This window comes from Paroedura picta, chromosome 2 (genome assembly GCF_049243985.1).
Source record: "Paroedura picta isolate Pp20150507F chromosome 2, Ppicta_v3.0, whole genome shotgun sequence".
NCBI classification, from domain to species: domain Eukaryota; kingdom Metazoa; phylum Chordata; class Lepidosauria; order Squamata; family Gekkonidae; genus Paroedura; species Paroedura picta.
In genome coordinates this window covers 43,755,538-43,771,278 of record NC_135370.1, presented here as the reverse complement: position 1 = coordinate 43,771,278, position 15,741 = coordinate 43,755,538, and the positions used below count along the sequence as shown (strand labels likewise).

The window sequence follows — 15,741 nt, the reverse complement described above, 5'->3', positions numbered from 1 at the left end:
ACTGTGGTTCATTTCTTGCCTACAAACCAGGTTTTGTCAGTATTTAGAACTATGGATCAAACCACAATGTACGGGGCAATTCTAAAAAGAGTTACACCTTCTGAAATCCATTGAAGTCAAGGTACTTAGATGGTTGAAACACTGTTTAGGCCTGTTCTGTTAGAATCCTTATATGTATGCAAGAATCAAATGTCATGACTAAACATTCATTGCTATTCATGGTAGCAAATTATATTTATTTGTTTGTTTGTGTGTGTGTTTATTATTTCTTATTTTAATATACCACCCTTCCCTGTGGCTCAGGGTGGTTTACATGAAACATGGGAAAACATGGAACAATGCAGTATAATTCGGTAATCACACTGAATGAGTAACAGTAATAACAGTGATAACAGAGATAACCCTAACTAAGATATATTCAAGGTGATACTATATCAACATGAAAGCAACCTAATCCAATTTATCGTGGCCAGCAGTATTAAGCATTGGAATATAAAATTGAACAACTGAACTGCACTATCTACATATAAATCAATTTACTGATCAATAGCACGGGAACTTATAATTTATAAAACCCTATAGGTACAGCATGTCAGGAGCTTTTATGGAAGCCTATTGCTCTGCAGCAAATTAGAATTGCTGAATGGACTGCTCCTATGAAAATCCTAAACTACAATTGTCACTGAAGCAAAGTCAAATGTTTTCTTAAATAGAAAAGGATTTCTCCTCTCTGATTGAAAGATAAGATTTCTTATTAACCCTCAGAAACTGTACGAACAAATAAGCCCTGATCCAACAGTAACGGCTATTACAGACAAAATTGGTACAACCGCACAATCCATTTGGCATAACAGAGAAAAACCAATGAACCAGAATGCTGTTACAGGGTCAACATCTAGAAAATAATTTTCACCCCTGAGATTTCTATGGTTATTAAATAATTGCATTCACTTGCAGTCATTCTTAGACAGTTACAAGTGGACCATAACCTCATTATTGTTCAAATGAAAACAATATAATCTCTTATCTATAACTGAAATATGGGAACATTAAGCACAAACACAGTACTGGTGTTCCCCAACCACCAGGCTGTGGCCTGGCTATGGCGGGGGGAGGGAGGCATGGTCGCAGCTACACCAGCAGGCACGCCTCCCTCCCCCCGCGGTGCGCGCTCGCTGTGCACACGACACCCGCGCCTCCCTCTCTCCTCCCAGTCCCGAGCCTGAAAAAGGTTGGGGACCACTGCATTAGACAATACTCCACCATATGGCTGTCCTCTAAACACTTTGCCATAACTTTGTCAAATACGTACAACCATCCCTGGGTGACAACATTCCATCCATTTGCCTTTGGCATGGTATCGAACCACAAATATCTGAGCCCCAGTCAGTGGTGTGTTTCATATGTATATTGTTTTCAGGGTGTGATAGAATTTGACTGTCTGTTGGTGGACAAGCTGCATTTAAACTGAGTGTGTTTATTACCCCAAAATGTTGGTTTGTCTTTGAAAAATATTGCTATATGTGCCAAGAAATCAATAGATTTCCACAAGGTTTGCCTTTTTATTGTTTCTTTCATGCTTCTTAACTTTATGTCATCACATTGTTAAACCTCTCTCTGCAACAATGACATCTACAAACTTTTGTTTAAATCAGGAATTATCATGTTTCCATTAATTAACCATGAGATGCAGAACCACAACCACAGTGGCAATAGCTAAGCTGAAGTCATTGTCACTTGGAAGTATGTACTTGAGAGTTGAAGTTAATGGGAAATAGGGCTAAAATAGACACAATATTTTCCATCTCTTTACATATCTCTTAAAAGCAGCAGGCGATCACCAAACTTAATTGGGAATACAGCAATAAGGGAAGAGGGTTAATCCCTTTTCAATGCTATTTTCCCACTGTAAACCTCTTCCCCTCCCATCTGCCATATACTCCACTTGGGCAGCTTTTAAAGAAAACAAGAGATATAAAATCTCATCATAAATCTCCAATTGTTTCATTCATTTGGCCTGATTCTCACAAAACAAGCCAGGCTCCATCAGATACCCAGCATTTCTGGGTCTTTCTTATGTTAATTCAGATAAGATATGAAAGTACTATAAAATAAAATTTTATAAATCAGCAAAAAACAAGCATTTACTACCATGCCATTATTGGAAGTGAGCATCACTTATTTTCTGCTAAACTTAATGAGCACAACTGGGAATTTGAGAGGCTGGATGGAAACAGTAACACTTGATGGAATCATTTCTCAGGTCACTAATATGTGATTTGTAGGCAGACCATACTTGGTCACTCCAAAAATCTATTTGTACTACTGCCATTATCTTTCACTTGAATAATAAATTATAAGCAGGAAGAATGTGAATATTGACTACTTCCTAATTTTATGGTTACCACAGAAAAAGAAATCTGGACTTCTTTTCATCACTCAATTTTATATAATTAGCACCTGTTTGTTTTCATTCATGGTTGCATCTTGGCATACAAGGTTACCTGGAAAAGGTGCTAGTTGGGGATGTGCTGCTAAGGCTGTGGGTGTACCAAGTGTCCCCAAGCCACCAAACTCTGTATGCCCTGAGCTGGCTGTGTATAGACCAAAGACTGGGTGGCTGACCATTGGGAAGGCACTCGACACTGTGGACAGGTTACACGGTTGATCCCCAGCTGTTCTGAATAAATGTCCTGAAGGGGAAAAAACAACACGTGAAAAGGAGCTGTAAAGAACACATGCTCATCATATAATGTTCTGCCCTGCAATGTAAATATACCGTATAAAATTTTGTTTTTCAAACGAGAAGAACAATGTTATGTCCTTCTTTTTACATTTATTACCTGAGCTTATCCAAATACATTAGCAAGCTCAACTGTCTTGAACTAATATCAACATCATAATTTTGATACTGTAGAGGTGCTGTAATTTTTTATTATACATCTGTGCAATATTAACCACAGGTGCTTTCAATGCTATTTAGAAATCAACAGCAGATTTCTTCTCCCATTAGCTTACACACAAATCTCTTGTTTGTCTTCAATGGGACAAATCAAAGAATGATGTCTATTACTAAGAGAAAATACATCTATAGTGAATCAGATTTCAGCACATGGATATAAACTGGCAAAGGGGTATTTGTCTTCTACAGATTTGCTATTAATGTATCAGCTGTTCTCACATCTACTGTTTTGGTATCACAATAAAAACATTTAATATACAGGAGAGTAAAAGGATTTTAATATAAATGTGTACATAATATCTTGTATTCTAATAGCAAGGTCTGGATATATTTGGATACTTAAATCCAGTGACTGGAGCTGTGAACAAGCGAGACTGATCTTTCTACAAACCTGAAAAGGGCCCTAGATTTGCCTTTTTTCAGTTTGATACAGAAAAATTAGTTGAGGTTTAACTTGTACTTTTAGACTTATTCATTAAGTTCTTATTGTGAAGCACTGAGTAAATAAATTTAAAGTTATTAGGGGAATTTTAAAAGAACTGGATTAACTCGAGTTTCGTATCATATGAATGATGATAATTCTAATATCTAATATAATCTAATATAATCTTATATTCTAATAGCAAGGTCCGGATATCTTTGGATACTTAAATCCAGTGATTGAAGCTGTGAATAAGCAAAGTTCTTTCTGCAAATCAACGTTTACAGAAAAATGTGGAATTGGGGGGAAAACATACACTGGGTTACTTAAAAATCTGAAAATGATAAAAGGAGTGCCTGTAACTTTAAGCAACACATTATGTCAGTGGCTGCTGCTAGGCAATCGCAGCATTCCAAGCTTGGCTGTGTCAAGAAAGGTAGGAGGAAGGGGTGAGCCCTTTCCAGGACTGATTAGAGTTACCATATCCAGGTTGAGAAATTCCAGGATATTTTGTGATGAAGTCTGCGAAGGGAAGGGTTTGAAATGGCTCAGCATAGTAGAATACCACAAGGTCTACCCCGCAAAGCAGACATTTTCTGCAGTGGAATAGAGGTCTGAAGATCAATCGTAATTCTGGGAGATTTCCCACCTGGAAATTGGCAACCCTAGGCCTGGCAGCAACCTCTAGGTGTCTAGACAGCATCTGACTTGCATGACTCAAGTATGTGTGTCTTCTTGCTACTGTTCAACAGCAGCCACCCTATGAAAGCCAGTATGTTATACTAGTTATAGTTATGGTCTATGAGACCCATGTTCAGCTCCCTATCTTGCTGTGTAAGCTAACTGGGAAGCTGAATGCTCTGCTGCTCTATGTGTCCCCACAGGGGTCCTTTTACAGTGAAGGACCTGGCTCGCCCTGGATTTCTGTGTCCCAACGGATGCAGCCAGGGCAGAAATGTTCCGCCACACCAGGGGGGTAGGGGTGCCAGGGGGGTTGTAGAAATCCCACCTCCCTGCTAAAAATAATTGTCCTATTTGTCCCTGCAGTGCCACAGAGTTGAGTGGAGTATTTTTTGTCTCCTCTGGCCCTCTTCCATGTCCACATGGCCGGCAGCTGGACAGGCCCCATTAGCTCCCATGGTGAAAAAGGGAACGTGGAAAAAGGGGTGGGTGATTTTGAACATGCTTTCAGTATAGCATACTTCACAAGGTTGTTGTATAGATAAAAAGGAGGAAAAGAGAAAATTGTATGCTACTGTGGTGAAAGGTGGGTATAAATAAAGTAGATAAAAACTAAATATATCTGAAGATGGGAGGCAGATAAAAGATGGCTAAGAAGGAGAGAATAAGGCAGGGAGAGGATGTGGGAGTTGCTAAGAGAAGAGAAAAAGGCTAGGCAATGTCTATATTTGAGGAGTCATTTCTTCCTGGGGAACTATGATTGCCAACCTCCAGGTGGGGGCTGGAGTTTACCAAGAAGTGCACCTGCTTTCCAGATGGCAAGGATCATTTCAACCTGGAGAAAATGGCGACTTTGGCAGGTGGGCTGTATGGCATTGTACACCACTGAGGTCCCTGTCCTTCCAAGATTCATCCCCAAAATCTCCAGAGATTAGCCAACCTTGATCTGGCAACCCTAGACTTTCTGGGAAGAGAAAATAGTAGGGGAGCAGGAAATAAAATGCCTCCTGCAAGTCTTTGTGGGTTCCCACTTGTATTGAATTTATTGTTTCATAAGTCCCTTGTTATTTATAAATAATGTTCAGATTCCTTTCAACTAAACGTTGCATTAAGGCAGAAACTATGTATAGTTTTCATCTGGTTGTTACCAGTATTCCAGTACATACTGTGGTTTATTTATACTTTACTTTCTAGACTGCCCTTCCCAGCAAGCGGCCTCAGAGAGGTTTACAACAAAAGTTAAGCATTTAAAACTATAGCAAATTAAAAGCACAATACAAACTCAGTAAAAAAAAAAAAAAAAGCAAGGGCTTTGCCATTCCATTTTAATGCATGCCATTTAAATGTGCATCTTCTCAAGTAAGCAAATTCCTTCCCCATTTTGGCTGTTTAAATATGCTGTGGTGTAATGCTTGTGATGTTTATAATTTGTCACAAGGTGGTACTAATTGGATCATTTCACCCTTTGCTCATAGAACAATCATGACAACCATTCTTGAAAATAGTCGTTACTGTTGGAATTGTCTGTAGCAGAGACTGGGAAGTCATTTAAGTGCCATCAGTTGAAACTCCATTTCCTTTAAAAACACAAGCAGTCATCGAGGAAAACCCATTCAGTCACTCATAGCAGAGGAACTTGAGCAAGGTATAATATTTGTCACAGGAGGTATTTCTCTCTGGGACTTTGGAATTTTACAGACCTTTCTGTGTGCATCTACAAATATTGTAATAAATATAAACTCAGATTGTATGAAAATGCTTGTATGGAGTTCTACACAAGAAGTTTTCATGGCAGAGAAATGATTTCTAAAAATAAATAATTGACATATGGTGATATACATTGGATTTTTCACAGGGGGATTGTAAAACGAAAACTAGCTGGATGAAAACTTGATGGCTGAAGGACATTCCTGTCAATGGTTCTCTTATGTACATTAGAAAGGTTTATAAGGCAGATAAAAGTGCATAGACTTGATCAGGCTAAGACTGTTTTTGAAATACAATTATGTACAAATGATGAGCATGTTATTGCTAATATGTATAAAATGTTGAAATTTGAGACAGAAGAAGAATCAGTGAATCAGCATGGTAAAAATGGGCAAAAAATTGAAATATGTTAATGGAAAATATATGGCTGAAGTGTCACAATTTTACAATAAACTCTAATATTAAGGATATAATTTTTATAAAATGATGTATCAATACTTGTCACTCAAAAGATTATAAAAATGTATAAAAAGTTGCCTTGTTGGAAATGTGAACAACACAAAGAGATATTTTTCAATTTTGGAAGACATGTACAAGGGAGAAAAATTGGGTATAATTACATGCCTTAATTAAGAGGATTTTAAACATTAAGATACAAATGAAACCAGAGACAATTCTTTTGGGTTTAAAGGAGAAAAAAGGGGGGGGCATGGAATTCCATTTTGTATTTTAAAAAATAGAAAACTCAATATTGATTGAAGAATGGTGGCTAAAGATGGTCGAATTGACTGAAATGGCTAAACTCTTAATTAAGGAAAACTGCAGTATTTTTAGAGGAGGAGGAGAAGAAGAAGAAGAAGAGTTGGTTCTTATATGCCGCTTTTCTCTACCTGAAGGAGGCTCAAAGCGGTTTATAGTCGCCTTCCCTTTCCTCTCCCCACAACAGACACACTGTGAGGTGGGTGAGGCTGAGAGAGCCCTGATATCGCTGCTTGGTCAGAACAGTTTTATGAGTGCCGTGGTGAGTCCAAGGTAATCCAGATGGCTGCATGTGGGAATCGAACCAGGCATGCCAGATTAGAAGTCCGCATTCCTAACCACTACACCAAACTGGCTCTAAGTTGGAAACCTTTTATGGACTTTCTATGTGATGTAAACAAAATTGAAATAGTAGTTTGTGGCTTTGAAGACTATGGAGAAAAATCAAAAATATATAAAAAGGAGTGATTTAGATTTTTTAAAAATGTATTAGCATAGTATAACACAGCCTTTTTCAACCTTTTGACTGTGTAGGGGCGCCTGAAATAAAAGTTCAGGGTTTAAGGACCCCACACACCCCAGAAGTGACATCACCACTTGCACCTTTCACCCTCCTTTTATTCTCTCCCCATGCCTTTACTTCTACTACAGAAGCTCTGCCTCATGTTGGCTAGAGAAGACGGCAGGAGCTGAGAAGGCAGCCGGACCACCCATCCAACTCCCACCATTGATTTTTACACCCATGACCTAACCACCAAGACCTTTGGGTTGGGGCAACCAGTTCCTGAGCTTTGGCCAAATCAAAGTAAGAGGTGAAAGGCTGCAGACCCCCCTCTGGAGCTCCCATGGACCCCTGTTTAGGAATCCCTGGCATACCGGGTAACAAATGGATCCGAAATCATCCTGGATAAGATTGGAAGCCTCTTATATTTTTAATTTTATTCCATTTATAAGTTTTTCTTTCATTTTCTTTTTTTATTTTTTGTTTATGTTGTAATTAAAAAAAAAAACACTGGATGAAAGTGTTGTTTTTTTTAATTGGTCTGCCAGATTTTGTTTTAGTGCATCTAGAAGGCACCTAAGTAATTTGCATCTGGATTAGTTTTGATACCCCCCCAAGCCACCTTGTCAGGACAGCAGCAGCCCGTATCTAAGGGATGCAGAAGTATCATTTTGGAGAAAGAAAAGTAGTTTGGGAGAAGTATAGCATCCAAAGTTCCGTGTAAACGGCCACCAGTACTGTAACAAAAGAGGTCTAGAGAGGTACGAAGCAGGTAAAAAGTCTCATGTAAATAGCAAGAAATCATTCTTTTTGTTTTTCATTCAGGCTGCAGATCAACTAGCAATAATTAACAACCAGATCTTTATGGGCAGATGGGTTAGTAACTTTTTTGCATGACTGGATATTAATAGGTGTGACTTAGCATTACACTGAATGAACTCATGGGTTAAGTTTCTCACTCTTTAAGTCTTCCACTGTGTTCATTAGATTGATATGTATATTTACATTTCTTTATAATCAGCACTGAGCTGGACAGCAGAAAGTAATCAGGTCTCCAATGGAAGACGTGGCATCCTCCATTAAAGCTCTTACAAAGACCGTTTACGCACTGGAGGTTTCATGCCTGGCTGCAGGCTGGAGTTTTAGTCGTGGCAGGCTGCCCCACCTCTTTCTGCACCCACATGGGGGAGCATTTGGCCTGGTGCACCTTATCTGCCCCCAATATGTGCTCCTGCACAGGAGGTGGGGCAGTGACGTTCCCAGTGCATAAACGGCCATAGTGGCACTTGGAAAGATCTCTTGAAATCCTGTGTTAGACCGTTTATGCACTGGAGGTTTCATGCTGGTCTGTAGGCTGGAGTTTTAGACATGGCAGGTTGCCCCACCTCTTCCTGCACCGACACAGGGGAACATTTGGCCTGGTGTACCCAGTGCATAAAAGACTAGATGTACTACCATTCCTATTATCTTAGGAACTAACAACAATAAAATCTGAGCCTTCCAATAATTACCTTGTTTATCTTACAAAATAGTTTAAAGTATTTAGATGCATGAGGTTCTAGATGGCATCCAGCCTGTCCAGATATAATCAGTTTGAAGCACCAGTCATCAGTCCACTTAACAGGGAGTAAGGACTGCTGATCATTCTGCACAGTTATGATGAATCAGAAATAAAACCCATGTATCCACAGCTGCTAAAATAAACTTAAGCAAAAATTAGATTTTACTCCGGAAAAGGGTGACACTGAAGCTTTTGGCTTCATGAACAATACTCAGGAACAATAAAATCAGAGTCCAGTAGCACCTTTAAGACCAACAAAGATTTATTAAAGCTTTTGAGTGCAAGCACTCTTCCTCAGACTATGAATTTCCATCATGATAGTGAGAATATAAAGCAAAAATTAATTCTGTTAAATTAGTAAACTATGTCACACATCCAAATACAGCCATATGATAATTCATTGCCAAAATAGCCAATCAGACTCAAACTCATCCAATGGACAATAAATTTTGTTCCATAAAATACTGGACCAAATCAGTGGACCATTTTCTTGTACACAGTAGCTAATCAGATGTTCCCATTGTGATATCCCTTTTCTTGGGCCACAGAGGAGAGGCCAAGAGAAGAGGGAAACTAGGGCAGCAAAGATTCAAGGGTATCATACTCTGTGACATTCCCAAATTCTACTTGCATCCTGTCACTCCGCATGGTTTTACTTAAAATTCCTGTGAGCGAACATTTCAAGGAATACTTGATGAATATCTAAATGCATTCTGCAGCTGTTTGTAAAAGCAAAACCTTTTGAACTACCTCTAAAAGGAGTTCTGAACTGTCCCAATAAGTCCATGAAAGGATTCAGTCCCTCAAAAAAAAGCTATTTAGGACTTAATGGGTCCAAATTTATGCTCTCAAAACCAAATCAGATACAATGTACGTATGGAGCTCCCAAGGCCCATTAAATAATTTCTTCTTTATTTAGAAGAAGGAGAGTTGGCTCTTATATGCTGCTTTTCTCTACCCGAAGGAGGCTCAAAGCGGCTTACAGTCGCCTTCCCTTTCCTCTCCCCACAACAGACACCCTGTGAGGTGGGTAAGGCTGAGAGAGCCCTGATACCACTGCTCGGTCAGAACAGTTTTATGAGTGCCGTAGCGAGCCCAAGGTCACCCAGATGGCTGCATGTGGGGGAGTGCGGAATCGAATTTAGGGAATTCATATGCCACCTTCTCAGATAGCTGTACAAGATGAGTCAAAATACTATGAAATCCTAAAACTGATAAAACAAATCATCAGTATTAAAAACAAGCAATTAATCATTCAAGGATTTTTTTTGGGGGGAGGGTGTATTCCATTTCATTCCTTAATAAAGTAAATATTTTAACTCTGTTTCAAGAGACTAGATTATACCTTTCAAGAAAACCTAAATATGGGATCATGATGACAGATGATCTAGGAATTGAAGCCCCAATATTTTCTGATACACGTTGTCTTTACACAACAGAATTCATGCTGAAAGTGACAAACTATGCAGAAAAACCAGATGTCATTATGTTGGGTTGCCAGCTCCCGTTTGAAAAATACTTGGAGATTTTGGGGGTGGAGTGTGAAGAGGGTGGGGTTTGGAGAGGGACGGGACTTCAGAGGAACATAATGCCATACAATCCACTTTCCAAAGTGGCTGTTTCCTCCAGATGAACTGATTTCTGTTATTGGAAATCAGAAAATCTCCAGCCATCACCTGGAGGCTGGCATCCCTATCATGATGACACTCCAGACTCAATGAAGGGTAGCCATGGAGTCTCCCATTCAGATAGAGGTTCTGATGATGAGGAAGGGGGTTTAACCTTTTTCTCTTCATGGTTTTAGTTGTAGTTATCTCAGTTATCTCAGGTGCCCCTATGACTTGTATATTTTACCTACCTCATAAACAGAATCTCTGTTTACATTAGATCCCTCTCCCCTCCATGATGCTATGGAATGCAAAATCCATTCAGTTTTGCTACTTAGTCTAGTTAGGAGCAGTTGTCCCACTTGCTTGGCTATGTGAAAAGAATTTACTTTAGCAGAAAACTCTTTTATCACACTTGTGTGATGTGCAGAGAATGCTGCTGCTACGACTACCCTCGTCCACCGCACTATGCAGCTTAAACGGGAAGAGGTCATGGCATTGAAATGTTTTTAAAAAATATTTCCCTTTCTTGCATTTGCTGTGTAGAGGGGGAAAGACAAATTTATCTCCGATCAAGGATTGATAATTTGCCATTTATTTTTTGCTTATGAATGCATTTTGCCTTCTGTGTATTAGGAATATGGAAAGTTGCTTTTTGCCGTCTTAACACTGGGCTTGCCATACACCGTAGCCTGCTGTAGCACAAATCATAATTATAGCACGAATTTCTGGCAGTTTACGGAATTCATATTGCCTTTAAGTTCATTATACTGTTTTCAAACGGTTGCAGAATTATGTATAACTTGAAGTTAAAGGTAAAGGTAATGGTATCCCCTGTGCAAGCACCGGGTCATGTCTGATCCTTGGGGTGACGCCCTCTAGCGTTTTCATGGCAGACTCAATACGGGGTGGTTTGCCAGTGCCTTCCCCAGTCATTACCGTTTTACCCCCCCAGCAAGCTGGGTACTCATTTTACTGACCTCGGAAGGATGGAAGTCTGAGTCAACCTTGAGCCGGCTGCTGGCATTATGTTCCTCTGAAGTCCCTTCCCTCTCCAAACCCCACCCTCTTTATACTCCACCCCCAAAATCTCCAGGTATTTTTCAAACTGGAGCTGGCAACCTTACATAATGACATGCGGTTTTTCTGCATAGTTTGTCACTTTCAGCAGAACTTCTGTTCTGTAAAGACAAAGACCATGGATCAGTTTAAAACAACATTTCATAAATATCAACTCTTGTGACTGATTTAGTACATCACATTAGTAGAATATGGTACTTGTTTTCATGTATTTCTGTCTCTCTTTTAGTTTTACTTGGGTCGCTGACACATACATACCTAACCTCAAGCGATACCACTAGGAGACACGACTGGGAAGTGAAAATGGCCCTAGAGCAAATCAATCTGAGCATCCCTGATGTGCTACAAACCAACACTGCAGTGCTACTCAGCTCAGTGGGCTGACAATGAGCATCAGCTCACCCACTGCAGCATCTGTCAAACTGGAAGCGGTGAAATTGATGAAGTGACAAGAAACCGCAACGGCTGATGAGGGGTCTCACCCAAGTGGCCCCTGGGGTTTGAGCAGAGTTGCTGGGGCTTGGCTTTACTTGCTCCTGGCCACCGGTGTCCCTCTAGGGCAATGGCCCACTCGGAAATTTCCCTGGAAGTTAAATGGCTGGTCTACCCTTGAGTGACACCAAGAATTATTCTCACTTATTTTCAGTGTAAGCAAAGCAAGTCAACTGCTTTAAGTTAATTCAACTTTCCAAACTGACCCAGCAAGCTAAGGTGCATTAAATCAGCCTTAGATTTAATGTCTCCCGCATTTAAACATAATTTTTTAAGTCTATTTGAAATCCAAGCCTGAAATACATTTAAAAGGGTGTTTTTCATGACCATGCAAACGAGAGCTGGGAAAAAAATTCAATTCTAACAGTAACGTTAAGTAAGAATATTGAATCCTATTTCATTCCATTGAAAAAGACTCATAAAATAATTCTGTATTACATTAGCAATCTGGCTCTTGAAAATACTTTTATGCAAAATACACACACGATTCTAATGCACCTAGGAAACAAAAGATATTAATTTTAAAATATGTGCTTAAGAAAACATGTTCAAAAAGGAGTATGTTTGGATTTTTTTCCTGAAAGCAAGTCATATGCTGAATAACACCAAGTCTCTCCTTTGACTCATTATCTTTTTTGTTTCCCAATACATTAATATTCTGGCTAGAGATGAATATTTGTATTTCCTTTCACTTTTCCGTTTTAGTTTTCATTCCCGTTTAAAGGTGCCAGCTTTCTGTATGCATGTTTTGCATAATGAAATTTAATACAAAACTACATTGCTTAAGACTCTTGACTTACATTATAATAGGTTGAATATTTTTCAGCAGAGCTTTTGAAATTCTACTAGCCAGTACATAGATAAATGATTGAAAGTATTACCCAAAAGGCCAGCATCCATTTCGACAGTGCTGGTGTCTTAGTAACAAGGAATGATAAAGGCAAATGCCTTTATTAATATTAATGAATTTTGTGCTGCACTATAATAAGCCTTTTCAAAAGAACTAAAAGGGATAAATACTTAACTAATGCCTTAAACATAAAACATTGGTGAACAAAATCCTTTGCAAAGCGAAAGAAACAGAAGAATGATCAGCTAGATTTTTACTCCGATGTGTAAAATACTGGAGATATGCGGGCAATACCTTTAGTTGAGGGTGCAAACAACAATTTTCACAACTGCATAAAGGAGGGGAAAGTGGTATCTTTCACTGGGGTAACTTTCACTGGGGTATGACTGAAAGCTTTACATGGATCTGAGATGGGCATAGCAACAACACTTGAAAGTATGCATGCTTTCCTTTCTATGTTAAAAAAGTATATTATTATTATTATGTAAATTATTACCCACCACTCCCAGACAGCTGGCTGGTGGCGGGTTACAATAAGATATCCCCACAGTAAAAGCATAAAATCCCCAACCATTAAAATACCGAGCATACAAAACAATGGCAACAATCCCATCCCCAAACTCTCCCTTGCCCCGGAATCTTAGAACCCGCTCAAACTTTGACAGGCCTGTTGCAACATGTCTCCCAACAATGAAGATGAGGCAGATGAGCCTAATCATCAGCAAATAAAGATCTCTTGCTTTAATGCTGGTGGCAACTCAATGCAATATTAAAAGGTTACGTTCTTTCAAAAAATGAAAAATGACGGTTATTTAAACACACTACTTGTACCAAAACAATGTGTAGCTGGTTTATTATAAAATCTAGGCATACATTGTGATGAAGTCTATTGTTATTATTTTTTCCTTCATATTCATAATAGTTCCAAAAAATATGTGCACCTGATTCTTTTCAAACTTTGGTTAGAACGCACTAATGGGTAAATATAACGTTGGATATTAGAAACTAAATCCTGTAACTTTAGTTAGAGGGCAGTGTATATAAATATAATAAACAAACAAATCCTGTAACTTAATCCTGCAATTTAACTAATTTTTGGGTTTGAGTCCCACGCAATAATTCTAAGCACAAAATACAGCCCTCTTCATTTAAAGACATCTTTGTGTATGTACAATATTGAGGGAGAGTGAAGGTGTCCAGCCAAGGGACTTCTATGGGGCCAATACTCTGATCCATTTAGCTTATTTCCCAAACAGCGTACCTAAGCTCAGGAAGCATGTGAGGGAGTTTAAATCAAAGCATGTGATGTGCAACACAGAGTGCATATTTTTTTAAAATATATATTAACTAAAATACACAACTCAACACTAAAATATTACCTCTAGAGCCCTAGGCTAGAATCCACAAATTGCTTATTCCAGAGAGTCCTGGGACTGATTCAGTTGTTCAGTCATTAAGCAAGGGCTTGTACTAGGGTTCACTTCAGTACATCAGTTTGACTCTGGGTGAAATTTGTGTGTCAGCACTTTAGAGGCTCCATACGCAGAAGAGATTCAGATGTACTTCTGTAATCACTGCTAATAACATATCCTCTGAAAAAGCTCTCGGGGACGTTCCACCTGAGTGCATGGGAATACGGACTGCTCAGGAGCAAGTGGCTTGTGATTCAGGCGTGTAATGATTTTAAAAAATGTAGAAAAAGTATGAAACATAATTACTGTACTCAAATTACATACACTTGGAAGAGGGGTCACCCCCCCTCCCGTCACTCTATATAGTTATAGCTGATTTCAGAGTACCCATAAATAACATATTATCTGTAATACAATCTCTCTGGCACAACACCTAGGGCTCCAGGCTGGGCCCGGTTTGTGTCTTGGGAGTTGTGCAGCAGAAGTACTAAAGTTTTTACAAGCCTACTTAATAGACTATTGATTACTGCAAAGAAAATAATTATATTGAACTGAAGGAAACCCAAACCTCTCTAATTGCAAACTGAGAGGAAGGTGTTTTCGACTTTATATCACTGGAAACAATATTGCTAATACGGTAAAAGATAAATGGTCAAGCATATAAATAGAATTTCCTTCCCCCCCCTTTTTTTTTCTTTTTTGGCACATAGTACTGGGAGACTGGTAAAAGAACAGATTATCATATATTTCTCCAAGGCCGTGTGAAGAATAGAATTGGAAGTTGAAAAGCAAGGGAAAGGATGACATTACTTTTCATCTTGGTATTGCAATATCCTGTAAATGTAATGTTTCCTAGATTTTATTGAACCATGCAGAGTAAAAAAAAAGCAATTGCATGCGTGTAGCTGCAGGGTTGCAGCAATGAAGCTAATATTTAGCTATTGTTCAGAAACATAACTGAATATCTGTGAACATTCACTGCCACATTATGCGGTGTGACAAAGGAATGAAAGTGCTATTCAGAATGCATTACAGGTATGTGAGTATATCACATACGTCCCAGCCAATTTTATATTTTGTAATAATAATAATGAATACAAGAAGGTGTTTAAAGCCTTTCACTTTTTTGGCCATTGGTGGATCCAGCAAAGCAAAGAAGGAAAAAGAAATCTACTTAGCATAGTATTACTTGTGGGAAAAGTTTGCACAAAATTTTGTGCAACATCTGCTGCTGTCCTAGTTTATTCTTATGTCCATATTGGACCTTGGGAAGACATTTTGAGAATGAAGCTGCTAGGTTTACTTCTTGAACTTCTGAGATTAGTTGCACAAAATCTTGCCCAGGTGGAAATCCAAGGAGATACAACTGGTTTGACTTAGTGCAAGTGGCTGCTACTGTCTTTTTCTTGTGTTTCCACTTGTACAAGAACTCTGTTGCAAGAGAAAATTTTGTACTGGATCTAGCCTCATAACTGAAGGATTGGTGATGCCCACCAAGGAGAGAGGAAGAATTTTAGTCCTGCCTCCCTGAGAGTGGTGGGAATCACCCAATCAAGATGTCCTCCTGACTCCGAGGGAGAACTGCTGATAGCAAAACATAGAATGTAGATCGCAACCTAATACACACAACATTTTATATATAAGGACTCCTTGGCTCAGCACAGCTACTATGCCCTTCTGTTCTGTACATAGGACAAACAGGATAAA

General features: G+C 39.0%; 1 protein-coding gene and 1 long non-coding RNA gene across 18 annotated transcripts in view; one reads left to right on the top strand and one right to left on the bottom strand.

The window, feature by feature from the left end:
- The window catches only part of BAZ2B (bromodomain adjacent to zinc finger domain 2B), a 260,648-nt gene that overhangs the window by 97,543 nt on the left and 147,364 nt on the right, over window positions 1-15,741 (bottom strand). For 15 of the 17 annotated variants that reach the window (XM_077319933.1, XM_077319942.1, XM_077319936.1 and 12 more), the window contains one exon: window positions 2,505-2,693. The exons of the other annotated variants lie outside the window; for them this stretch is intronic. In XM_077319933.1, the coding sequence (XP_077176048.1) occupies window positions 2,505-2,693 (189 nt within the window). The remainder of the gene's footprint in view (window positions 1-2,504; window positions 2,694-15,741) is intronic. 17 annotated transcript variants of the gene reach the window in all.
- LOC143828645 (uncharacterized) lies at window positions 4,342-13,869 on the top strand. Its single transcript, XR_013227787.1, has 4 exons — window positions 4,342-4,924; window positions 5,540-5,709; window positions 7,858-7,908; window positions 11,510-13,869. It is a non-coding gene; the product is annotated as an uncharacterized LOC143828645 (long non-coding RNA).